This window comes from Parasteatoda tepidariorum, chromosome 7 (genome assembly GCF_043381705.1).
Source record: "Parasteatoda tepidariorum isolate YZ-2023 chromosome 7, CAS_Ptep_4.0, whole genome shotgun sequence".
NCBI classification, from domain to species: Eukaryota; Metazoa; Arthropoda; class Arachnida; order Araneae; family Theridiidae; genus Parasteatoda; species Parasteatoda tepidariorum.
The window spans coordinates 10,459,819-10,486,549 of record NC_092210.1 but is presented as its reverse complement, the minus strand read 5'-3'; the positions used below and the strand labels follow the sequence as shown (position 1 = coordinate 10,486,549).

The window sequence follows — 26,731 nt, the reverse complement described above, 5'->3', positions numbered from 1 at the left end:
AATATTTTTGTAACTGTAATGACCTATAAATAAGAACATTAACGTTAGAAAGTTTGCATAGTGAAACAAACTTATCTACTCTGCAAAATAACAAACGGTGACACGTCAATATAGTGGTGACATGTACTTTTCATCTTTACACCTGTATTTGTCACCATCCTTCCAATCGCTCGAACGGAATGTCTGAGTTCGAAACTGAGTGCAAGGGTATAAACATAAGGCTCGAAACTTGAGTAGATAAAAAAAAAGAGTTTTTATAAGAATATTATGAAAAAAGTATGTATTTATAGTGGAAATTATCACTTCGAATAATATTGTAACAAACGATAAAGCATTTTACGATCCTCAATAAATTCTTTTTCTTCCCACCTGCTCAATATTAGAAAGAAACATATTGTTTCTTTATTGTTAGAAGAGATAGTCGTAATTTAATTTACTGTCAAATATAAAAAGAGTAAAAAAATTGCTTAACAATTGACATAACAATGAGTAACATAAATAAAACAGAAATATTCTATGTATTTGTGGTAGGCAGTTTTATTTTGTTTTATATCCGACATTCAACAGCCAATCCAATTCTGGGTTTACTATATTGAACGTTCAATTCCGCAGCCTTCTAATTTTGAACCCAACCCAGAAGAAAAGGAACCTCATGGATCAAATATTGGGACAAAGAAGTCTTCGTGTAGAACTTCTTGATGAAACTAACCTGCATTTACGGGAAACTACTACTGTTTGCTCGACAGCAAGGAGGTTATAATCCATTATTCGTCATTTTTCGTCTGCACTGCGAATTCGGATTTACCAGCCATCTGTGATTCGAACGAGGGTCACCATATTGGGAGGCGAATGCTCTATCTCCCGAACTACCTCGGATCTGTGGTAGGCAAATCCGAAAATTCGGCTTCGTACAAACTGCTGGCACCATTTCCAATATTTATTGAAAAGGGCCGGGATAGCCTGGTCGGTAGGGCGCTGGGCCCATATCCAAGAGGTCGTGGGTTCGATCCTCGCCTGCCGAAGACTCCCCTTGTAGTAAATGGTGACTGATGCACGTTAAATCTGTCGAGTCTCAAAGTCCTCCATGTTCCCACAACAAATCAATACCTCTGAGGGTACTAATCCAGGAGTTTCCTTGTCTTCTGGATTGGTTCAAAATTACAAGGCTACGGAGTTAAACGTAAGTAGTCGTAAACCCATGCAATTGGGTTAGCTGTTCAACGACGGTTATAAAATAAAATATTTATTGAAAAGGCCGGGGTAGGCTGGTTGGTAAGGCACTGGGCCCATGTCCAACAGTTCGTGGATTCAATCCCCGACGGCCGAAGACTCCCCGTGGAGTAAATGGTGGCTGATGCACGTTAAATCTCTCGAGTCGCAAAGTCCCCCATGTACCCATAGCAAATCAATACCTCTGGAGGTACTGATCCAGGAGTTTCCTTGTCTTCCGGATTGGTTCAAAATTACATGGCTACGGAGTTGAACATTAGTAGTCATAAACCTAAAAATTGGGTTGGCTGTTCAACGACGGATATATGTATATAATATGCTTATTGAAGTGATCATATTGGGGCTTTGCAAAGTAAAGTCGGCAGTTTTCAGGACAGCTGTACAAATCTATGACGTAATCAAGGCAAAAGAGCTGGATTTATTACTGCTAGTGGCAACGTTAATATCTTAATTCAAACACAATGGTATATATTTCTGCGACTACATAACAAGGAGTAAGTAGTACCTAAAAAAAGAAGCATATGTGTTGTACAATTGGTGTAACCTTAAAATTATCCTTAAAAGAGCAACAACAAAAAAACTGAAATTTCAACAACATTCAAAGTTATTAACTGCCGTCGTCAAAGTTATAAAAATATGAAATTTGCTGGAAAAGAAGCCTATATATAGCAGAAACATAATCTGTCAACAGTCTTATGGTTACTGATTCAACTTTTGTATAATATATCTCTAAAGTTTGAGACCAGTACTACCACTTTGCTATCTAGACAAGTGACATATTATTTCGATGTATTTTTTATTTTGAAGACTGAATCGAATAACCTTAAACATGTCAATACAATTAATGGGTCATAAATTATAGGAGCTTTTGTGGATAAATAGCACAGTACGTCGTTGCCGTGAAGACTAAATTTAAATCCTATAGATTTTTTTAGGATTAATCAAATGAGATGAAGCCAAGCCAACTGAAATTAAAACCAATATATTATTATATTGGCTTTAATTTCCATTTAATTCAGTATATAAATATTTAATTCCCATGTTTTAAACATAATAACTTTCCAAACGATTATTTTACACTGAATCGAATTAAGATTCAAGAGCCATGGTAATCTAGTAGTTAGAGAATCGGACTTTGGTCCGTAGGGCCTGGGGTGCAAACCTCGACTCCGGTAAGACCCACCGAGTATATGCGATATGCGTGTTTGTAAAATCTCTGGAATAGAGAGTCCTGTGGTCGATTGCTGAGTAGTTTCTTGGGTAAAGTAATCTGGAGAAAATTTCCTACCCTTTTAGATCTATGTCATTATTGTTGAAGTAGCCTCTCGATTGAGTGATGCTGCCATCTACCCAGGAGCTTTTGATCCAAGAAGTACTTTTATCTTTGAGGTGCTCTCGTGTTAAACGAAAGACTCACTTTCCTGACTTAATTCACCAAGGCCAATGTCTGGCGTGCTTGGCCTATACAAGTGTCATAACCAATAGGAAACTAAATTAATTAAATTAAAACTATTTTAAAAACAGCTTAAATTTTGACTTAAATTTGTTTACATTTTTGACATTACTGTACAAGTATTTAATACGGATCTCTTGCACAGTTTAGGTTACCGAGATATAAATATGGATTCGTAAATAGTAAACTGTACCTTTTTATATTAAATCATTTTAACCCTCATAACTTCAAACTTATTTATTCTATCAATTTGGTTTCGATTTCATTCGATTTAGAGTAAATAAATACGTATGATCAAATATATTGCTTGTCTATATAGCATTTTCAGTCACGTTAATAGACGTAAGTGCAAGACAGTACTTTTTATCGATAATGAATTTTATAACTTTTGAACTATTACTAATGGTTTTATCAACTTGGTTAAGGTTTTATTCAATTCCGCTTTATTAAAAAATCGCAAACAATCTGTTGCTTTCTTTGACCTTCTCATCAAGTTCAACACCAGTTAGCTGGATGTAAACAAGAGGGGGAAAAAAGAAAAAAGAACCAAGAAAAATTGTAAAACTATCTGTCTCATTACACAGAAACAGATAAAAGATACATATAATAAACATAACCGCAGCCAGTAACTGATTTTTATTTTCTGTCTTAGCTCTCATATTAGCTCTGGTCTTAGTCTAGTAAACGAAGTTGTTATTTCAAAACAGTTTATGAGTTCAAAATAAGGTAGTAAATATTTCTGAAAATATAAATAATTGGTTTAAATTTACTTTTATTTGATTTTATCTCATTTGATGAATCCTGAAAAATACACAGGATGTAAAAATTTGTTTGTCTACACAGCAATGTACCGTACTATTTATCCATAAAAGCTTTTATGACTTCTGCCATTTTAGTTGTATCGAAGTGAATAAGGTTTTGTTCGATTTAAGGTAAGAAAATACATGGAAACAATATGTCACGTTTTTAGATAACAAAGTGTTAATTTCTTCCCTTTGCTCCCTCCCCCTTATTAAGTTCCAGATTGAGACTGCAACTTACCTTGGGGGACAGTAATATATTTATATTAGACCAAATATATAAATTGCTTAACAATTGACATAACAATGAGTNTTCGAATCACAGATGGCTGGTAAATCCGAATTCGCAGTGCAGACGAAAAATGACGAATAATGGATTATAACCTCCTTGCTGTCGAGCAAACAGTAGTAGTTTCCCGTAAATGCAGGTTAGTTTCATCAAGAAGTTCTACACGAAGACTTCTTTGTCCCAATATTTGATCCATGAGGTTCCTTTTCTTCTGGGTTGGGTTCAAAATTAGAAGGCTGCGGAATTGAACGTTCAATATAGTAAACCCAGAATTGGATTGGCTGTTGAATGTCGGATATAAAACAAAATAAAACTGCCTACCACAAATACATAGAATATTTCTGTTTTATTTATGTTACTCATTGTTATGTCAATTGTTAAGCAATTTATATATTTGGTCTAATATAAATATATTACTGTCCCCCAAGGTAAGTTGCTGTCTCAATCCGGAACTTAATAAGGGGGAGGGAACAAAGGGAAGAAACTTACACTTTGCTATCTAAAAACGTGACATATTGTTTCGATGCATTTTCTTAGCTTGAATCGAACAAAACTTTTTCCATGTCCAGCTAAAATGGCAGAAGTCATAAGAACTTTTACGGATAAACAGTCATTATTGTCATTATTTTTTGTGATTATTTTTTTTTCTTCTAATAGCAAGCATTGAATTTCTCGTTCTTCACCGCGGAAGATGCTGGTCATGTTCTTCACTTAACGTTACCCAGTGGTCACCTGTGAACCGAAGTCACGGAGGCGAGCAATATTGTCCACTTCAAACTGCCCAAGACCCGTTCACTTTTTTTTAATTTTTAGTCAAAAATTCTTAGTTTTGTTATTCATTTTTTAATTCTGTGAGAATAAACAATCCAGTTTCTTAATTAGAATACAGCAAATTGCACATTTCTATCGCTTTGCATTTTTCTTTAATTTATATTTCAAATCATGCTCAGTATTTTTGGTTTTCGTTATAAAAATTTTACTTAAATATATTTTTAACGATTCACTACAAAACTGTGTACAACCAAGTTAATACAAACTCTTCACAGAAAACTTGGAAATAAAAAGAGGCGTTACTAGAAAATTTTAAAAAACGATCAATATCTCATTTCAATTTCGAAAAATATTAAACTCTTTTAATATCATTTTTTTTTCTTTGTTATTATTCTTTGTCCCAAGTTTGAACTTAAAAACCTCTTTGGCATTCTCATAAATCACCAAACTTTTCTTGATTGGCGTATTTTTTTTTTTCTCCTTAAGCACAGTGATTGGCCGACCTCGATATTTTCAGGTCAGTAAAGATTTCAGATATCGGAAAATCTGAAATCAATATATACTACAAATTTAAGATATCAACTCAGTTGGTCAACTTTCTTTTCAATTTCAGAAGAAAGGAAGTAAAAATTGAGAAAGAAGGACCAATGATAATGAGTGTTTTTGTATCGAGAAATAAATTGGAAGATTCGATCTGCACCTCTGCAAGACACACGATCTCATCTAATATTGACGGCACTTATTTTAAAAGTGGGTAAATAATGAAATTCCAATAATTGTTCCGAAACTTGAGATTCACTAAAGATTTCGAACCTTTTAATAAAATCTGCTAAGTCATCTTATCGCAGTTTTGAAACAAAACAGCCATTTGGTTTTTACTTTGAAAACTATTTAATTTATTTCCACTCGCATTTTCATTATCGTTCGAAAATGATAAATAAATTACTTTTCGAACGCCTAAGGGATTCGACTTTTGTTTAAAATTACTTACTTATTTGAAAATCGTAATCCGATGAAAGGAAGTTTTAAATATTGATTTATACTTTGCTGCATTGGATTTTGAATAATTTGACAAGAAATAAAAATATAAATTGAGTCTCTTGTAATTCAAACTTAAATAAAAAAAAATTAAAAAGGAAGTAATTAGATTTTAAGAATCAATTCTCTTTTTTATTAAAACCAATAAATTTGCTCTCATCATTTACTGTCGTGTTTCATGCAGTTTATTAAAAATTTTCCCCTACGATTAGAATTGAATTGCTTTATAATGAATTGTTTATATTAGAAAAGAAATATGTATTTAAAATTGCGTACAAAATTACGTTTTTAAAATTTATGAAAAATATGTGTTTAAAATTAAATAGGATAAAATTACAGAAAAATTATCCCTCCCGCAGCGAATAAATAATTGGTTTGTTTATTTTAGCTGAGAATGCTTTTTCCTGCTTAATAATATAATTAAATAGTAAAATTTAAATGTTTAATTTAAATAATAAAAACATAATAAAATTTGCATATTTATTTCAACATAATTATATTTAAAGTAAAGTATGAAACAATTCGAGGTTAAAATACACGACAGATGTGACAAAAAACAATTCGATAGTGTAGTCAAATTAATGTAATATTTATTTGTAAAAGTGCACATGTATGTATAAAAGTATGTGTTTAAAAGGAAATATATTAAAATTATAAAATGTAACCCTTCCCCTCCCCACCCCAACAGAAAATGAATAATTGGGTAAACTTTTACAATGACTTCAAAAAGCAAACGATATCTGTTATGTTTTTTATATCTTTTATATCCTTTTAATACAAATATTTATGCTATTTTCTCAAACAAAATTGAAATTCTGTTTTCAAACATCATAAACACAACTGCAGAGTTGGAGTACAGAATTGAGTGCCTCTGAAATTGGGCATAATAACTTAGAACTTTTACTGAGCATCAAATCTTCCATTTTCCTATTACTTATAAAACGATTTCTAATTATTAGAAAATGTCACTTTTAAGTCCATTTCTCTGTTTTTTGCAAACACATAAACAATAGCCGAAATAATAGGGCATTTCACTTGTAAATATTTACTCAATGCGGGCTTATATATGGCAAATAGTTTACACAAAAAAAGTACGCAATAAAAAATTGACAACAGATTTGGTATTTTGGAGAAGAAAGAAAACAGTACCGTTTTATGTAGTATGTTTTGTGGTTAAAAATTTATTTCTAACTTTAAATTAAAATCTTCAAAACCATAATCTAACTTTATATATAAAATTTTATGATTTATAATCTAACTATATATATAAAATTTGAAATTCATTAGATTTTAATGAGGATGTCTGAGTTTTCCATCGTTGTCAGTGCACTTTTATTGGCCGAACAATCACACGGTGGGATCCAGTTTTCCCACATTAATTTTCATATTGGTTTAGTTGTCATCAGCATAAAATGTAACTTAATTCTACGTTGCATTTTAAGATAAAGTTATTTAAATCAGTGTCTGATTTTATAAGCCATTTTATGATTATTATTTTTCGGTGCTAATTACATTGATATACTATTATGAATTATGGTTAAAGAGAATTGTTAAATGATTAAGAACTCAAATTTTGGCTTCAAAGTGATGAATGTAAAAATTGGCGAGCAAAATAATTAAATTACAGTTGTGAACTCGCCAAATTTGTTATAGCAATTATACTTTTAATTATATTCATGTAATAATGTTATTTCAAAAAATCATTACTTAGAAAAATGATTTGTGTCTACTAATAGATCTTAGTACTGCCATAAGCGAAATATTTGCACGTGGGAAGTAATTGCACAAGTGTCCTTTTCAGTACATACTAGTGGGCTGCGCCCCCTGCTTGCTAACGCTCGCCAACCCCCGAAAATTGCAACGCAATCTTATATAGTTTGCTTGGCAAACCAAGCTCGCTTCGCTCTATACTAACTTAGATACATTGCAAATGTACAAAATTCTAAGAATTCAAAACAATCATTCAGATCCATGTAACAACTTTTTTTTTTAAAAAAATTTCATCTTTTTAGTAAATACTAAGTCATTAAAATAAATTTGAATTCAAATAAATGACATGTAATTCGTTAAACCTATTAGAAATGTGCTATAGTATAAAATCTTAAAGCGTAACAGCACGACTGAGACTCATTTTTCAATGAATAACTAATAACAATAATAAAACAAATAAATTCGTGATATAAATCAAAAATCGTCAAATAAATTCGTAATATATAAATTCGTGAAAAAAAGCGCTTTCGACAAAATACTAAAATAGAGATCTATCGACAAAGACTACTCACTTCTGCCTAGCTTATTAGCATGAGATTGTCGCAGCTGATTCTCTCTAGTTATTTCAGTTTCCGTTTTTAAAAGCGCTATATGTTGAACCACGTCAGCTAGACTTGACATGTGACATTTTTAGCGGCAATCATTGGGCGATTCGCAGTGTAAGAGAAATAGTAACGTAAACAAAACAAACCAAACGTTGCCACAGGCGGAAAAGAAATACAGTCAAAATTTGGGAGCCACGTAAGAGAATTATATATATTAGATATTTCTAGTTGAATACTTTCAGCAGTTTTATGCCAAGGAACAACAATTATTGCAAAGCTATCATCGGGATTGGTAAGCGTCAGCATACAGAGGGCTTATCCCCTAGTGTATAAAAATTCTAACAAGAAAAATTTATCGTTTGAAAATCGTTTTTTTATATGTATATAAAGAGAAGACTGCCATTAAAAATGAAATTCCATGCTACTCAAATAACTTTTTATTTTATATAAAAAGTAAAGTTTAAAAACAAATCAACAACAACAAAAATATCGAAACAAAATGAAAAAGATTATGAACTTAACTTCTTTTTATTTTAGGATTTACCTGGTCTCCTATTTTAATTATATTTACACATTTATATCAACACAGATAATGGAAAAAATATTCTACATAAATAGTGTTCTATTTAAAGCAATCGGATGCTATAGCAACGGTTAACATATTCTAAATCCTTTAAATACGTTTTTCAAAACTGTGCCATAATTCTGTCAACCAATTCGTTTAGAAACTCAGGAACGTTGATTTTTTTTAAATAATAATGCGCCAAATTTAAAACATTTCAAGTACTTTATTTTTAGAAGATCATCAATTGAAAAATGCACAACAATTTCTAACTGTCTATATATTTTCAAACATTTATTACAACAAATAGAACATATAAAACACAGAAGACACTAACAACAAGTTAATAAATAATGTATGGAATTAGTATAATGTTTGAAATTAATAATGAAAACTAAAACTGGGAAAATCTTACAGAAGCATATATAATGATATAAGACATAGTGGTAAAAAACTCACACAATTATGATAAATAAATAAAAATTGATGATTATAGATTAATGAAACTTCATTACTAGTATCATAATACAAGGAAAAAAATATTTTTTCTCCCAAATACCAGTCCTAAATAATTTCATGTATATTGAAGTCATGTGAAGTCTGATAAAAATTTTATTCGATTCCAGCATTAAACATTTTCTAAACATTATATTAATGAATTTTTCCGTTTTCCGAGAACATGATTTGATAGGTTTTTAAAATATATACTTATTATTATTAACATTAAAAAACTTCTAAATGCTAATCTGAATTTTAAAATTAGATTTAAGCAAAATATAGTAGTCTAAAATATTAAACTATAAGATGAAAAATTTTTTACTTTAAAATATTTTCTTTATTTTTTTTAAATTTCAATTTATTTACTATGCAACAAACTTAAAATTTTGCCTTAATTGGATACTTGGATCTCGAGAAGAAATCGAGAAGTCCAAACTTATTTAAATCAGATTTAATTGGATACCTCTAAGCAACGTCACACTTGTGTGTCGGCCCTGGTTGACTTCTAAATTGACAAATGCCATGATTTACCCACTTTGACGTCACTTGCGGGTATCCAGTTACTTAAACTACAATTAAATGCACTATTTATTGTATATGAACAAAAAAAAGTAGATAAATTGCAGTTATTTTACTTACCGTATAGACAAAATGCTTTTTATAAATTATTATAAATTATGACAGGAATCAATTTTGTATAAGTAAATTAATTAAGCAAACAATTAACCATCAAGTGTAATATTTTGGAGCCAAAATATATTCAGGATAAATAATGAATGAAACAATATAAATGTCAGTTTTAAAGCTATGTGAATAAATAAAAATGTTTTATAAAAACAAAAACTCAACTCATCCAAACAAGTGGAGTTAATGTAAAGCATGAAAGAAGTGAAGTTGTCTTTAAAGAAAACTCATAAGTGCATTTAAATTTTTTCTTTGTGATCTTTTGTTTCCACAGAAAGGAGTTGACCTTTATCCGCTTTTTCCTGTTTTTTCGCCATCCATATTTCATTCATGCGGTGAAACAGTTGATAAGGTGGATCATACCATACAGTGTAATAGTAACTCTTATCAATTGTGGGATCCTTTTTTACAAGATTCGCCAATATATGAGATTGTTCTAACCACTCTAATTCTGTTGGTCTTCCTTCGAATATTCTAGATTCAAAATAAATAATCTCGACTCAAATGAAGATTCAAAATAAATATTCTAGATTCAAAATAAATATTCTAGATTCAAATCAGATATTTCAGATTCAAAATACACATTTAATAAAAATTTAACATTAATAAATCGCAAAATTTACGGGAAAAACATGTTCTGACAAATACTTGACATTGTTTTTCAAAGTTATTTCTTAAAAGCCTTTAAAAAAATGCGCAATTTAAGTGCCTTACACTTCTTGTGAAGCAATAATTCTAAACCATATACACGACCCTACAATTATAGAAGAAACGCTTTCAGTTTTTGAAATTGTTTTTAAATTTCAAAAGAAATACTTAGAAAATCATTTTGTAACCTTAGAGGTGATTAGTTCATGCGATTTTTCAAGCTTAGCAATAAGATTTTAGCTTTCAAAGGCCTAAGCGACCTACAATACGAAGGAAAACAAATGTTTATAAACACCCTATGCCGAAAAACATCAAGCAATAAGCTTGTAATTTGTATGGATTACATTGATAGTTATTTTCAATTACTGTATAAAATTTCGTTAAACTTCGCTTTACATATTCGCGGAGATATGGGCATTTTTATAAAAACTAATTTTTCGTCTTGCGTTTCTTTTCCATATCTTTAAAAATATTGATTAAGATTAAACATAATTTTTTAAGCAATTCAAAATTAATTATAAAATTATTGTTCCGAAACTTGAAAAAAAATCGTTGGAACTGCGCAAGATATGAACATTTAAAATATTTCTTCCATACTGCGCAAGCGTGAAAGAAAATTTCTTTTCATACTTTTGAAGTAAATCACATTTGGCAATTAATGAAAAAAAAATCTTATTTCGTAGATCTTCAAAATTCAAAAAGTTTCAAGCAATTTTCAAAGTAGTTTTCGTACTTTTTTTCTTAAAAAAAGAAGCTCAAAACGATAACGGGTTTTCCACAAATTTTATTTTTTATTATCAAACAAGATTTATTAAAAATGGCATCGACCTTATGGGACATCATCCCTTATAAATACATGGGTTTTTTTCACATGTTTTTCTTTTCCTTATACCATCACATTTTGTTGCATGGACGATTTTTCTAGTGTTATTCATTTGTTACTAAGTTTTATCTTGATACAAAAATAAATTTATGGAAAAACCCGTGTTCTTTTAAGCTTTCCTTGGAAAATGCAAATGCTACTCAAAAAATTGCTTGAATTTTTTTAAATTTTCAGGATCAGACTTTTTTCATTATTTTCCAAATACGATTCGCTACACATATATGAAAAGAAATTTTTAAATATTTCCTTGCGCTAGCACAGTACAAAAGAACTACTTTAAATGCTCATACCTTGAGCAGTTTTTAAGGAATTCTTTTAAAATTTTAAGACAATAATTTTGTAATTGAATTAAAATTGCTTCAAAAATTTAATTCAATTATATTTAATACTTCTAAAGATATAACAAAAAAAAACGTAAGACAAAAAAATTTGTTTCGTGTAAAAATCTCCATAAATATTTAAGCGAAGTTTACGAAATTTTATGCAGTTATTGAAAATAACTGTCAAAGTAATCGACACAAGTTATCGAGACAAATTAGCAATATCCGCGTGTAATTAGTTTCGTAATTAGCAATATCCGTGTGTAATTAGTACTTTAGAAACGTTCAATTTTGTGACGCGATGTGTCTTCCTCCAAGAATACCGTATCACGTGTATATTGTTTAGTTAAATTTGACTGATGTATTCAAGGTTATTTGCATTTCAAAATAGTAAGTGTGAAGATGTGGTAAAACTTTTCTAACTGTTGCATTCCTAATTCTGCTTAATATATATATTAAAAAGGAACTTACAAATTACTTATCTTTTTAGTTCATACGAAGTCTATGGCGATCTAACTCTTAAACTCCCTAGCAACTCCCTAGTTTGTAATAGGCAGCTTGGCAATAAGGTAAGTTGTGTGACGTCAGACTAATAGCTTCTGTTTATAAATTTCGTTAATTGAATACTTACAAGTGACGTCGCGAGTGGGTAGGCTAATCAGGCTCGACACAGACACGTGACGTCACTTGCAGGTATCCAATTAAATCTGATCCGAAAATTGATTCAATGGGATAATATACCTAAGCCATTAAAGCTGTAACGTTAACATATTGTGCATAGTCACATGATTCGATACAGTCACATAATTCGACACAGTTTTGTAATCAGTCGCAAGTACCCAATTGGAAAATTGCAGATGAGAAATAAAAGGTAGGCGTAATCTTTATTCATTTAATCTTTGCCACCGAATAAACTTTAAAGCTCAAATACTTTAAATTACCACTTAAAAGCTTTATCGATTCAGCTTTTCAAATTTTAATATTGTGATATGCTTTACCTGACTGCATATTGAAGCGATGGGTCTTTTTCAATGAAAGGAGCTCCATCTAGTGGATAAGGTGAACACCTTGTGGACAGTGGATAAAGTGTTCCTTTTGTCACCGCATAAACTTTGAAGCTCAAATTCTTTAAATCACCACTTAAAACCTTCATCGACTCGGCTCTTCAAATATTAATATTGTGATATGCTTTACCTGACTGCATAACGAAGCGATGGGTTTTTTTCAATGAAAAGAGCTCCGTCTAGTGGATAAGGTGAGCACCTTGTGAACAGTGGATAAGGTGTTCCTTTTGTCACAGCATAAACTTTAAAGCTCAAATACTTTAAATTACCACTTAAAACCTTCATCAACTCGGTTCTTTAAATATTAATATTGTAATATGCTTTACCTGACTGCATAACGAAGCGCCGGGTCCTTTTCAATGAAAAGTGCTCCATCTACTGGATAAGGTGCGTTTTCGCCTAATTCGGATGGAATGAGGAAGGACATAATGAATATGGAGGCACAAGTTGCACCATGGCACGGTACAATACGAGTTCGAATCGGAGTCGTTGTGTTTATTTTCATTCCTAAAATCCATTAAAAAGAAATACTATTTAATGTAAAAATATTGCTATTTATTTAAATATATAATGAACTACTAAAGTGACGCTGTTAGATTATCTATAGTATATAGTAGGGCAGGAAAAGTAAATGTATTTCAAGTTATGCAGGTGTTTCAGAATAAATTTCCTTAAAATTTATTTTTAGAATCCTTATCAAAAATGAAAATAAAAAGTATGGACATGGTCAGTCACAAATTAATATTTAAGCGAAGAATAAACAAAAACGCTACAGGAATCTGACTAGTAATTAATATGACTGAAGTAATTAATATTAAAACAGTTTTAATTGGAGTTTGAAACTTGAAGTTGTTTATAATTATCTTTTTTCACTGTTTCTTTCGCATTCTATCTAGTCTTGCCGTTTATTACATCCTCCTTCCCTTACCATGATTTATCAAAATTTAATAGCGTTTTTGTTTTACTACGATTGAATATTAATTGACGACCCTCCATTATTATTATTATTTCTGTTTTTCTTTTTGATAAGAATTGTAAAAAAGCATAATGAGGGCAGCCTTTACTGAACACTTACAATTTATTCATATTTTCATAAAATTATCTTCAATTTCTTTTTATCTTCAACAATCAAAAATTATCAATCTTCAGTTCCTTTTATCTTTAACAATCAAAAATTATCAATCAATTACCTAAAATTTTAGCAATAATGAAACCCTTCTATTTCAGGATTCAAAATGTCATATTCACTATTATCTTTGCAATTAGGGATCCCAAAAAGTACTGATTTTTGAATATATTCTAAAAATATATCACTGGTTTGATGAGTTTTTTTCCTCGCCTTATTTGATTAACAATCCTGAACGCTTAAAATCTGACTTCATATTTACAATTAGTCATATTGAATTTCAAATCAACATTAACTTCGTATTAGCAGTCAGTGACTCCATAAAATATGAATTTTATGAAACGCTTATTATTAAAACCATATATAATATGAATTTTATAGAACGCTTAAATATTTTATCCAGCTTTTTATAGCTTCCAACCAATTATAATTTATTTTCCAAATTACGGTTACAATTATCTATAGTTTTTTTTACGCTTCCGATCAACTTGTGATGGAGAAAAAATATAAGAGGTCATAATTTATTTTCTAAATTACGGTTACAATTATCTATAGCTTTTTTACGCTTCCGATCAACTTGTGATGGAGAAAAAATATGACTGGTTATAATTTATTTTCTAAATTACAGTTACAATTATCTATAGCTCTTTTCCGCTTCCGATCAACTTGCGATGGAGAAAAATATAACCGGTTATAGTTTATTTTCTAAATTACAGTTACAATCACATAAAGCTTTTTTCCATTTGCGATCAACTTGTGATGGAGAAAAAATATGACTGGTTACAATTTATTTTCTAAATTACAGTTACTGTTACATAAAGCTTTTTTCCGCTTCCGATCAACTTGCGATGGAGAAAAATATAACAGGTTATAATTTATTTTCTAAATTACAGTTGCAATTAAATAGAGCTTTTTTTCGTTTCCGCTAAACTTGTAATGGAGAAAAAATATGACCGGTTATAATTTATTATTCAAATTACAGTTACAAATATTTTTAGCGTCTTCTCATTTTCGACAAACTTGTGATCGAGAAAAAATGTAACCGGTTAAAATTTATTATTTAAATTGCAGTTTTAAATATTTTAAGCGTCTTTTCGCTTCCGACTAACTTGTGATAGAGAAAAAATATAACCTGTAATAACTTATTTTCAAAATTACATTTACAATTATCTAAAATTTGTTTTTTATGAAAATGATTTTGAAAGTAGGCTTGGTTACAGATTCCCAAACAACTTTGGATAAACATTTTTTCTTACTGGGTCGGCAAAAATTAATATCAACGAGTCTTAAAATACTCAGATTTGATGATTTCATAATTTTGTTCAAGTTAATTAATAATTACTTTTCATACTACACGTAATTATTATCTAGACACAAATATTAATGCTTATTTAAAATTGTTATGCAAATAAACAGTGAGGAAATGTTAAGTAAATACAGCTGTTATGATTGTGTACAATTATAATATCCCATGAAAGAAACTTCTCATCGCAAATTTTTTGCCACCTTCATAAGAAATTTAAAATTTAAAGTATAGAAAAAGTGACTTCCGATAAACCTTGAATAAGCCATGACTTTTCAAATACATTAAAAAAAATTTCCAAATATGAAACTGCAAACAACTTATTGGAAGGAAATTTCTCCATTGCGTTATCCTAAGTTATCTTCTCATTATTTATTTTCATTTGATATTTTAAAAAATTTTCTTTTCAGTATTTGAAATTTCATAGCTTACTCTAGGTTTATCTGAACTCCCTTTTTCTATACTTTAAATATTAAATTACTTATGGAGGTGAAAGAGAATTTGCGATGAAGAATTTCTCTCATGGTATGGCATCCTCTTATGAAATTTTCTGTGTCTATCTATTTTACCTTTAGCATTGTGCCCCTGAACGTATGCAAACAGCTTTTTATACATCTCGTTATTGGCTTCCGTCAATGAAGATCCTTCAGCAGTTGTACTAATCCATGTTGCAGGAGGAAGTTGTCTTTCTTCATAACCCTGAATGACAGAAGATCATAAGATTAGTCATAACTTTAAATTGCACCGAACAGGGTGTTCTCAAAACACCGTTAGTAACATGAATTCATTTTGCAAATTTTCGTGTAGTAGCTTTTTACGCAATTTAACTATTTAAATTAAATATGTTTCTCGGAAGGAAAAAAATTCAACTTAACTTAAAAGTTCTGATGATTTTCTTTCAATGTGGAAATTATTTAGAACTCATCTCATACTTGCTAATTAATTAATTTTAATAACCAAGCTCGTCAAGATGGTCACCAAATTATATTATACAACAGGACTCGAAGTGTTAAGAGGATGCTGTAGAGAGAGAGAATCTTTTCATGACGAATTCTGTTTTAACGACACTAAAAATTTCATATTTTAAGTACAGAAAAAAGTTAGTTCATGTAAACCTTAAATACAACATAAAATTTCAAATGCCTAATCCCTTCCTTCTCGCTCACGTGAAAATGACGGGATGAGGTTTCGCCCTCTATTTCTCGCTCCCGCGAAATTTCCGGGTTCAGTAGTAACGAGCCAATAAGAATAAAACTAAATCCTTTCTTTTGGCCGGAAAACATTTTATTTCTTGTTTTACAGACCATATGGTAGTAGCTGGATATTTGTAAGGTAAATGTAGATAGTTAGTTTATTTTAAACTAGATGTCAGCACTAATCAAATACGTAATACTAATACAAAAGTCAAAAAATGGGCACTTTTATGACCGTTTTCTTGAAAATTAACCGATCGTTAAGGGGTTAAAAAAAAATTCTTCGAAATATCAAAATTCAAACATATTATGAAAGGATTACTCAGGATTACGTAATAGGGAAATAATCCTGCCATTATTTGTTTGCATTTTGATAACTTGCAAAACTATTTTTCAGCATTTGAAACCTCATGGTTTATTTACGGTTAAAAAGAACTCCACTTTTTTCTACACAAAATTTTTAATCCCTCTTATAGGTAAAACAGAATTTGTCATGAAATGTTTCTCTTCTCATTTTAATGTTATGTAGATGATATTGGAACCATTAAAACCTTATCGAAACCATATTTTTAATTCATATTATCAGTTTAATTAACAATTGTATTATTTGAATTAAAACACATTGCCACGAATATATTTTAATTTTTCTACATTCTTTTCTGGTTTTAATCAGCAAAAAGTTATTTTTACTACATCTGTTAACATTTCAAAAATAGGGCATATTTTTCGTGAAAAAAGTGGCGAGCAAAAATTTCAGTACTATAGTCAGGACTCTGATTTCATTCCCACGCATCCGGACGACCCCTTACATGAGGGTCAATAAGTGAGAGACACGAGAAGTTGCGTTCCCCTATTCGTGGAGGAGGAAAGAATTAGAAGAGGACTCCCTCGTGAGAAATTAGATTAATTATGGACTTGAGACTGAGTGAATATAGATGAAGACGAAGGGAGTACTGTGGTTCCAGGAACTGAGTTTTCATTTGATTCAAAAATTTGTATATTTGCAAATATTTATCAACCCAATAATCCAGAATCTAAAATAAATCTGTATACATGATAACTCCTCGCCATCGTTCTAAGTGTACCAAAAACGAGCAGCAAATTTCACAAAGATGATATCACAACTATTATCTCCAAAATGGAAATTTTCATGGTCAGCTATAAGTTTATTTCGATTACAGATTTGAGGTCTATTAAGTTGAAAAACTTTCACCTCTCACCTGACACTGCAGCTGCATCTGTGCTAGAGATAGTAGCTAAAAGTACCAGCCATTGCAAAAACAACGCATATAGTACAGAGTAAAAAGTATAAATGACATACATTAACATTTAGCAACCGACGCACGGAAAAAATTACTCGAAGACGAGATATGTAGTTCATAATGATAGCTATGTCCAAAGTTTAATGTAGTTTTAACAGACAGGCAATTTGAAGCGCTAAATGGAAGGAGGTCCAACAAAACAGCTTTGACAAATGAGAGATTTTTTTTGAAGGATCTACTTTTGTCTTATTTAACTATAAAACATTGCTTAATTTTGATAAATCATTAAATTTTGTTGTTCCTTGTGGCAGAAGGCTCCAAGGGCATTTGGCAATTTGACAAATAACCATAGAAAACCTTCCCTTAAAACCCTCTTTTTTAACTGCAGTTGGCCCTGCTGAAGTAACATCACAGATTTACGCACCACGCCACGAAGTGTGAAAATAGCATGTAAAGACTTCTTATTATATTTTACTTTTGTACCTAGGCAATACCTCACTTCTAAATATAACATACAGAAGAAACTTGTTTAGACTTTCAAAACATATTAAGCGCATTTAAAATATTCATTTCGTGGTATTACTCTAATACATGTAAATAGAATAATGTAATGTAAATAGAATTTTGGTCTATAGGTGAATGGAGTTTTAGCCCGAAGCAGATTGGGTAATATTCCATTCACCGTTCCAATGTACTTGTTTGGAGCGGTTACCAAACGGTATCATGCTGACGCCGGCTAATTACGGCGATCGTACAAACTGGACAGCACGTTCTTGCCGTCTAAATACGACTCTCGGAACGAAAGAGCTGAAAACTGAGTGCGAACACGAGGACTCAAACAATTAGACTACAGTCAAATTATTAGACGCACTATAAGAGTTAATCTTAATTAGCAGCTGATACTATACAGCTTTATTGTAACCAGTTTGCACTTGCTTACGTTCGTGAATCAATTGGTCAAATGAGCCGATTGATAATATAAATTCGACGATTGGATAAATTAGACGATATATTATATACATATAGAATATTTATTATATCTGGTATTATATTAGTATATTATAATAATTAGACCAAATTATTAGACACACTGTAGTGCTTTAATAATTGCATGTTTGGCACGAGTTTATATACAATACTTTTACATTTAAACATACATGTAATGGGGCTTTATTCAGGAGATTTTTTATATACTTCCTATTTGTATTTATTTTTAACGTATTGCAGTACAATGTTAACCAATTGAGACACGAACATAAACAAGTGTAAACCGGTTTCAACCGTGTAAAAACAATCAAGCTGTATAGTATCACCTGATAATTCAGATTTTACATAGAATCTTACAGTGCGTCTAATATTTTGGTCAGGGACTATAGATCGAATATATTTTCAGATGGAAGTTGAATTGAAAACAAGCAACAACAACAAAAAATAGAAGAAGACAAAGGATGAACTTAATCCCCTAATGTCAACGCATAAATTTTATGGCTAATTTATTCAAGTTTACTAAATTATGACTTTGAACCCTCTTTCAATCCCTTCTTGATTTATAAAATACATAGTCAAATTCTTCCTCCATAACAAAAAACATACATTTCTTTATTTGTTAAATAAGTTTTGTGAAAAAAAAATTAAAAAATCATTTTAACCATAACAAAAAATAATTTGTAAGATTTAAATATTAAAAGCTTACTAATTATTGTATTATAAAATGACAATCTAATTAAAAATCACAAAATAATAAATATCCTTCCACTTTTCACTACTATTTAAAGATAAAGAAACTAAGTTTGCTTTAATTAGCTTTAACTTACAGACATAAATTAAGATCAAAGTATTCAGTTAATTATTATTTTCTATTTCAACCAGTGAAATAATTATTAACGCAAAAAATGTACTCAATTTGATTAATTATATTTTCAAAAAGTTAATTGAATTATTTGTTTCCAGAGTCTTGGGACAAAAGTTCTAATCTCCATATCTCTGCAAACACGCATTATAATTTAAAAACGCATTTGTTTGAATATTTTAACTTTTTTTATAACAAATCTGATTTGTTCTCCTCTAATTTACGAACCAAAAATATTTGCTTTAATTAATAAAGTGACATTTTATCCAACAGAGTGATAATATCAATACAGCTTGAGATAAAAATAAATCACTATTGTTTTCCGCTATGCAGGATAAGAATTTGCGCTTTAATAATTTGAATTAAGCCATTTTTTTTTCTATTTTAAAATATATTTTGAAAAAGGAAGCACGAATATTGATTTAACTTCAGGGTTTGTTTAATCACGCATTCAAACTCTAAAACAAGAAAAATTTTCAAAATGTTGTTGCTTTAGATATAATGAGTTTTACAATCTTTTGAAGTATTGTTTTTTTTATTAAAAATTGCTTTTAAACAATGTTCAATAACAATGTTACTTTTATTTCAGATTGCCTGCAGGGCAAGAAAAAAAATCTTAAGTAGCTGTTTACCTGATGTCGACTAATAACTTGATATTCAATGCACTCGACACCTCTTCTTGAGCATGCGCAGAAACAGCTATTAATCTGGAAAAAATGGCAAAATAAAATAAAGATGAATTGCGGTAAGTGGTTTTACATAAAAGCTTGGAAAAATTTCGTTTTTTAAAAAAATATATATCGTAACTATTGCTGCAGGAACTTGTGAAAATCGTTTCTTTGTATTTTAATCCGTGAAGTCTGTCAGTTTAAAAAGATTAAATGGGTTTTGAAGAGTTTTCGTTACCGATATCGAAAAGTTTCAACTTAAGTCAAGAGTTTGTTTTTGTTCTCTCGAAAATTCACAGCTCAATACTTTACTTAGTATCGGGATGATTGATTATTCCGAAAAATAACTTGATTGTAAAAAATTCTATTCTCTTCTAAAAATAAAAATAAATTATCGAATAATATATTCGATTTTATTTTTTTCAGTAGGAAAAAAAAATAATCAAAATGATGGTTCGAAGTTACAATGGCAACCGTTGGCAATAGTCGGAAGCAATGATTCCCAACTCAGTTTGGTTCGTTACCCTTTCACGGTGGTTTCCGTTTTCAATCGATGGTGTTTTCAATATAAATGTAAACAACAAAAATCTTGAGCTCTTGACCTGCTCTACTTCCAATTGGAACGCATACAGCTGCCTACTACAGCTTATTCTGCGAGGAGATATTTTCAAACAGATAATTTTTTTTTAATGAGAAAAATAAATTATATAATTTTTGAGAGCAAATCTACTGTATTTCATAAGATATTAGGTAATTCTAGTGAGTTTAAAGTAAAAATTAGATTTAGTTATGTATTGATGTATTGTTAATAAAAGGTGACATGGTTGCTAGATTTAGAAAGAACTCGCTTTTTTGGCAGTCCCGATTTGGCCTCTTTTAACTTGTCTATTACTGTTCGGTCTTGTTGCAAGCCGTGCACCATCATATGTTAGTGTTAGTTTATTGTTCGAACAGCAAGATAAATTCATTTTACAAATTATCATTTAGGTTTGAATTTCGAAGTTGCTATATTGTTGACGAGGAAAGAAGTGTTTTATAACGATTCTTCTTTTTTTTCAAATGACAATTCTTACTTCTTGAAATGACAGGTCTTCAAAGTATGATTATTTTTTAAACACAAATAATAAATCAGGTTACAAATACACCTATACAAGAAATACTATTCAATAAGGTCTCAGAACTCAATGATCACGTAGCGAGCCAAATGCTTCAAAATACACCAGAAACAGTAACCCGGAAGTATAGGCAGTAAAGAGCTTGCAGCGCTCTTAGTGTAGAAAACACTATCCATACGAATCTAAACAAAATCAAATCTCGAGCTCCTCATTTTCGCCGGTTAGAAAGTTTACAGCTGCTTAACGCAGCTTAAAGTGCAAGAGATAATTTTGTTTTCAATAAAATAAATAAATAATAACATTTCTGAGCTCAAATCAGTCACATTTTGTAAGATATTATTGATATTAAGTAATGCTGGAGTTTGAAGGGAAAATTTATTTTAGTTTTTTAGAGATATATATTATAAAAAGGAGATATGGTTGATGTGTTTAGAAAGAACTTGTTTTTTTTTTTTTTTTTTTTTTTTTTTTTTTTTTTTTTTTTTTTTTTTTTTTGGCAGTCCTGATTTGCTTTTTTTTTTTTAATTTCAACTTAAATTACAAAATATTTATGCACTACAATCAAGTAATCATGTAATCAGGCATTGAGTAATTGACGTTATTGTGGTTCAATTTGACATCACACGGAAAATTAAATAATCCTAAGCAATTTTATGCTTCAAAAGGTACGAATTATTTTAAGAATGTAAGTCTAGATATTCCAGTACGCCATCAAAATTTTATGAAATGCTATTTCTGAAAGTGCTGATACTCTACGCAACATGGATTATAACGCTAAAACAATATATTTCCAGTACTGAACAGAGTTCAGCTAAGTTCTGGGTAAAGTTCAATTGCTCTAAGAATAGCTGGCTGAAAAATAGTTCATAATTTTATCCAAAATTTACACAATGGTTCTAGGATGAGTTTGTGTAGAGTGTTATATATCTTCCCCAATCAAAATTTTTGATGGTTTTCTATTGATGGACCAACATAATCTTGATGGTAACCATCAACAATTCCATCGTGAACCATTATATTTTCTGATGGTAACCAACATAAGTAACCATCACCTCAATGTAGGAATTCGGACTCATTTATGATGGTCCAACATAAGAATAGCAACTTGTTTTAATGTTTTTTTTATATTGAACAATCACGAATTTCCATCATAGTATCTTGGAAATCAAATGTTGGAGCGATCATAAAAAACCATCATCCCAACGTAGGAATTCAGACTGATTTATGATGGTCCAACATGAAAAAACCTAATTTGTTCTGATGGTATATTCCAGAGAACCAACAAGAATTCCCATTAAACCATCATCGAAATGTATAGTTGGAACCATCACGAACCATCACGGATCATCATGGATTGTTGGTCCATGAGAGTCAAACTTCTCTTGACAGTTAACCATCATAGTATTAAAGTAGCATTTTTTCCATCATGGAATGATGGAATTTTGTGGGCGCATCAAAAACTACGAACACGTAATGAAAAATGCCTGATGATGGTGACCTTCGCGAATCACACTGAAACCAACATGATCCATCAAAATATTTTGATTTGACCATCAAGAATCTTGACTTGAGTTTTAAGGTATCCAGCATTGAATTTAAAGTTGATGGTTAGAGTCCAATCAATATGCATTTGGCTTTGTGGCTGCTAGCGTATAGTAATTGGTACAGAGTGCAAAAAAAAAAAAAAATAGAAAACCCTGAATAAATTTTGAACTAATGATCGGTTTTTCAAGTACTAGAACTCAATCTTAATGACTTATGCGGGAGACACCAAATATTCTAACTAATTAGTACTGACGATATTTTAAGTAACGCTGAAAAAGCTGTAGATTTAAAATTCGATTTCTCGAAAACTTTTCGACCGATTTCGTTCAAATTTTGAATTAATTAAAATTATTAACATATTTATTAAAATGCGTTTTTCGGAAGGAATTATGTTTGATTAAATGTATTTTATTGTTGTGTGCAAAGATTTTTCAATTTGATCAAAAAGTTCACGGGATAAGGTGAAATGTACAAAAAGTAAAATTAACATTAAGGAGTCCTAACATTCGACAGTTCCCCTGACCAAACTATTGTGAAGATATCCCCCAGATTGCTTTTTATGAATACTTAAGTTTTTCTGTCACTATTATTTTAAAATATTAATTTAATCAGCACACTTTCGTTTAATTTATGAAACTTTGAGCGTGTTGAACCGTAATATCGATCAAATTTGCTACCACATTAATATAGTGCTTTGCACCAGGTTGTACCAGGACTCAGGTACTTTTTTTAACTTTATCACACGATACTATGGTTCAATTTAAACCTAAAGAGGGTTTAACACTTTTGGTTTGTTTTAACCAATTGACGCCGTATTATGGAATCAGGTACTGATTTTGTGGTTCAACGTTGAACCAATCTTTTGAGAGTATAAGATCGAACTAAATATTTAGATTAGTTTTATTTACAAGTTTTCCATGGTTCGTTTTTGTTTTGGTATTAAATACCAGCAGCTACGGTCATGAAACTTTACATTTAAATGATTCGATGCAATAAATACATACTTCTTAGTTAATTAGTAGGCTAATAAGTGTCAAAATGTAGTAATGATCAACTTTTTTTCTAGTCATATACTCGATTTTTAATCTCTTACGTGGTTCTGTTTAAAAATAGATTCTTCCCGATATTATGAGAGTTGTTTATTGGTTTTCTAAGGATTTCATCAATAAATCTGGCTGATAGTGATAATAAATTCCTCAAATAACCTCATTGTGATTCATTATACCAGTCTCTTTGTATTAATACCCATGGTTAGTTGGTAGATGTAAGTTAATTATAATAATAATATTTTACCAGAGTGGCTATTATCATTAAACTTCCAACTCCCAGATGAATCATAGTGGAATCGCAAAATCTGAAACATAAATATTTTTTCAGAACATTTCTAACAACAAAATAAATAAATAAAAAATATATCACTCCTAAATCAAATTTCATTTGAGTTAGTGAGCTAACAATGATTGTTAGGTCATTCTGACGTCATCCGCCTAGAAAAATTATCAAACAACTGTATTATCAGGAATTACTTCTGTTTCTATTACAACTCTCTACACATAATAATTAAAAAGCGAAAATGTGCGAGCTTTTTAAGGAGAACCGAGTCTTTTTAATTGTATTAATTAAACGGGTTTTTAATATTATTATTTTTTAAACTAATTATTCTCTAAATACATAGTTAAACTTTAAAAAAATGTGTTTGTTTATTGAAATTAACCGGTACTTTGGGATAACCTCATCAACAATTGTCGTACTTCAGAATTATCCCATCGGCCATTTTCGCCAATCGCGATATTATTGCCAAAAGGTAGCTTCTGTTCCAATGACAGTAAATTTTACTACATTTACTGCGTAATTCTTGACTATGCCAGTTAGTTTTCTTCTGCGTGTTGAAATAAACTTTTTTTTTTTTCAAACTCTGCTGCATATGGATAAGAATTTAGCATGTAGTGGCATATTTTCAGTGCAGTGGTTAGATTCAAGAATAATTCAATCTGTAATTACAAAAAAATAAAAAATAAAAATAGAGGTTTTTACTTTTTTGATTCTTTTCATTGCACTTTTTAATTACGTATTTTTACACTTGCATTTTTTGTTGTTATTATTTTATTATTATTATTATTTGATAAATGTACTTCGTTTAGAATGTTTATTTTGGAAATTGCTTTTCATTGTGATGGCGCCGAAGGATTTGTGCATTTTCACAAGCATTGACAAGTCGATGGGATAATCCCAAAGTACCAATTATTAACTCCATAACACTGGAAAAAACTGATTTATCACCTATATTTCTATTAAAGATTACTACATGTACTAGCCATCACAATCAACCGGCTTTGTCAACTTTTAAAATTATCGTAAGCAACATATAAACTTCAATGGTAAGCCGAATTCACATCCGAACTGTATATAAATATTATACTTCTTCAATCCTCCTCTTATTTTTACACGTTTATTAGCTTCAAACAATACACTAACCAAATTTTTTTACCATCTAGCTGTTAGCCGATGCGAAGTATTTTGATTTGACTTTTTTAAACTCTTTTTAAAACACTCTTTTTTTTTTCTTTATGTCCACAATATTTACAATATTCTTTATGCATTGAATCTTGGTAGCAATTTACCTAATTTTTTTTTCCATCCAGCTGTTGCTCGATACGAAGCATTTTGGTTCGAATTTTTTAAACTCTTTTCAAGAGATGTCCACAATATTTTCAATGCTCTTTATGCATTGAATTTTGGTAATAATTTACCAAGTTTTTTTACTCCATAGCACCGTGTATGTTTAAAATTTTTACAGCCATTTTAGAAAGGATTAAAAAATATGAAAATAATTACTTTATAACTGATTTTTTATTTCTATAAAAATACAAAATTATTCTAAATAAATTTTTAGCGTATAAGTAACTGTTCAACTCAAATTATTACTTTGGACAGCCAAACAAAATGAATAGAAATAAATACTCAACCTATAAATGATTTTTTAACACTACTCCAATTTTTACTTAAGAGAACATAACAATATGAATAGTAAATATAGTGTTGCAAATAGATGAAGAAATAAACGAATTTATAATGCCACATAATAGAAATATGTATAGATAATACAATTGTATGGTAAAAAAGCAAAAATGTTGGAGTTTTTAATGAGTCCTTGTCCTTCAATTTATATCCTACCCTACAATCCTACCCTGTTTTACTTAGTATACCATAGTTGGTCAATATTAAACTACTAATGGTTGATTATTAATAAGATCAAATTAAGCCTTTCAAAGTAAAATTTGCTTTGCATTAAAAAGTGATGTATTGAATGAATAAATTGTAATTTTCTTTGATTGTCAAATTAATAACACGTCTTTTAAGAAAAGAATGCCGGCTTATTAGCCGATTCTAGTAAATTTAAAGACCCACCACCTAAAGCGGGATAAGAGAGACAACTGCTTCTTTTATTCTTACCGCCTAAAATTAGACAATTTTTCCACCATCTCAAACAGTTCTAACCCGTAATTGCATAAGAATTTTTTTTTGAACTGCAGACACTAAATTCTAGTTTATTTGTCCTAGAATATGCAGGAAGCGTTGCTCTTTAAATTTACACGGTGGGCACCTGTAAACCTTAGTCACGGAGCAACATTATCCACTCAGAAGCAAGTTCATAGGGTGAGCCACATTCATAGGGTGAGAACAACCCAGAGAAATATATTAATTCCCTCACCGAGATTCGAACCCGCATCCATTTGCTCCTCAGTCAGGCACGCTTACCGCTCAGCTACCAGGCCGGCATTGCATAAGAATTAAATAAATTATAAATAAACCGATAGTATAAATATGGGAAGGAAATGAAAGAATTACATTATAATTATAATTAATACAGAAAATTGGTCTAACAGAGAAGACAGGGGAAAAAAAGAAAGATTTTACGATATAAAATACAAAATTATGGAGATAACATTAATAAATGAATAATAGGGAGACAAATAAGTCAAAGAATTCGGGGAAAAAATGATAAGACAATATTTTAAGACGTATTATAAGATATATATAGACAATTAATAAGACATGTAAATTGATGCAAGAAAATAAAATAGTATTAAAATTAATGTGTATATATATATATA

General features: G+C 30.2%; 1 protein-coding gene across 1 annotated transcript in view; it reads right to left on the bottom strand.

The window, feature by feature from the left end:
- Positions 1-8,664: 8,664 nt before the first annotated feature.
- Positions 8,665-26,731, bottom strand: part of LOC107436647 (heme-binding protein 2) — an 18,710-nt gene continuing 643 nt past the window's right edge. The window contains exons 2-6 of the mRNA XM_016048424.3: positions 23,910-23,970; positions 19,921-19,995; positions 15,554-15,683; positions 12,882-13,062; positions 8,665-10,114 (exon numbers count right to left, since the gene is read on the bottom strand). Coding sequence (XP_015903910.1) covers positions 9,880-10,114; positions 12,882-13,062; positions 15,554-15,683; positions 19,921-19,995; positions 23,910-23,954 — 666 coding nt within the window. The 5' untranslated portion in view covers positions 23,955-23,970 and the 3' untranslated portion in view covers positions 8,665-9,879. The remainder of the gene's footprint in view (positions 10,115-12,881; positions 13,063-15,553; positions 15,684-19,920; positions 19,996-23,909; positions 23,971-26,731) is intronic.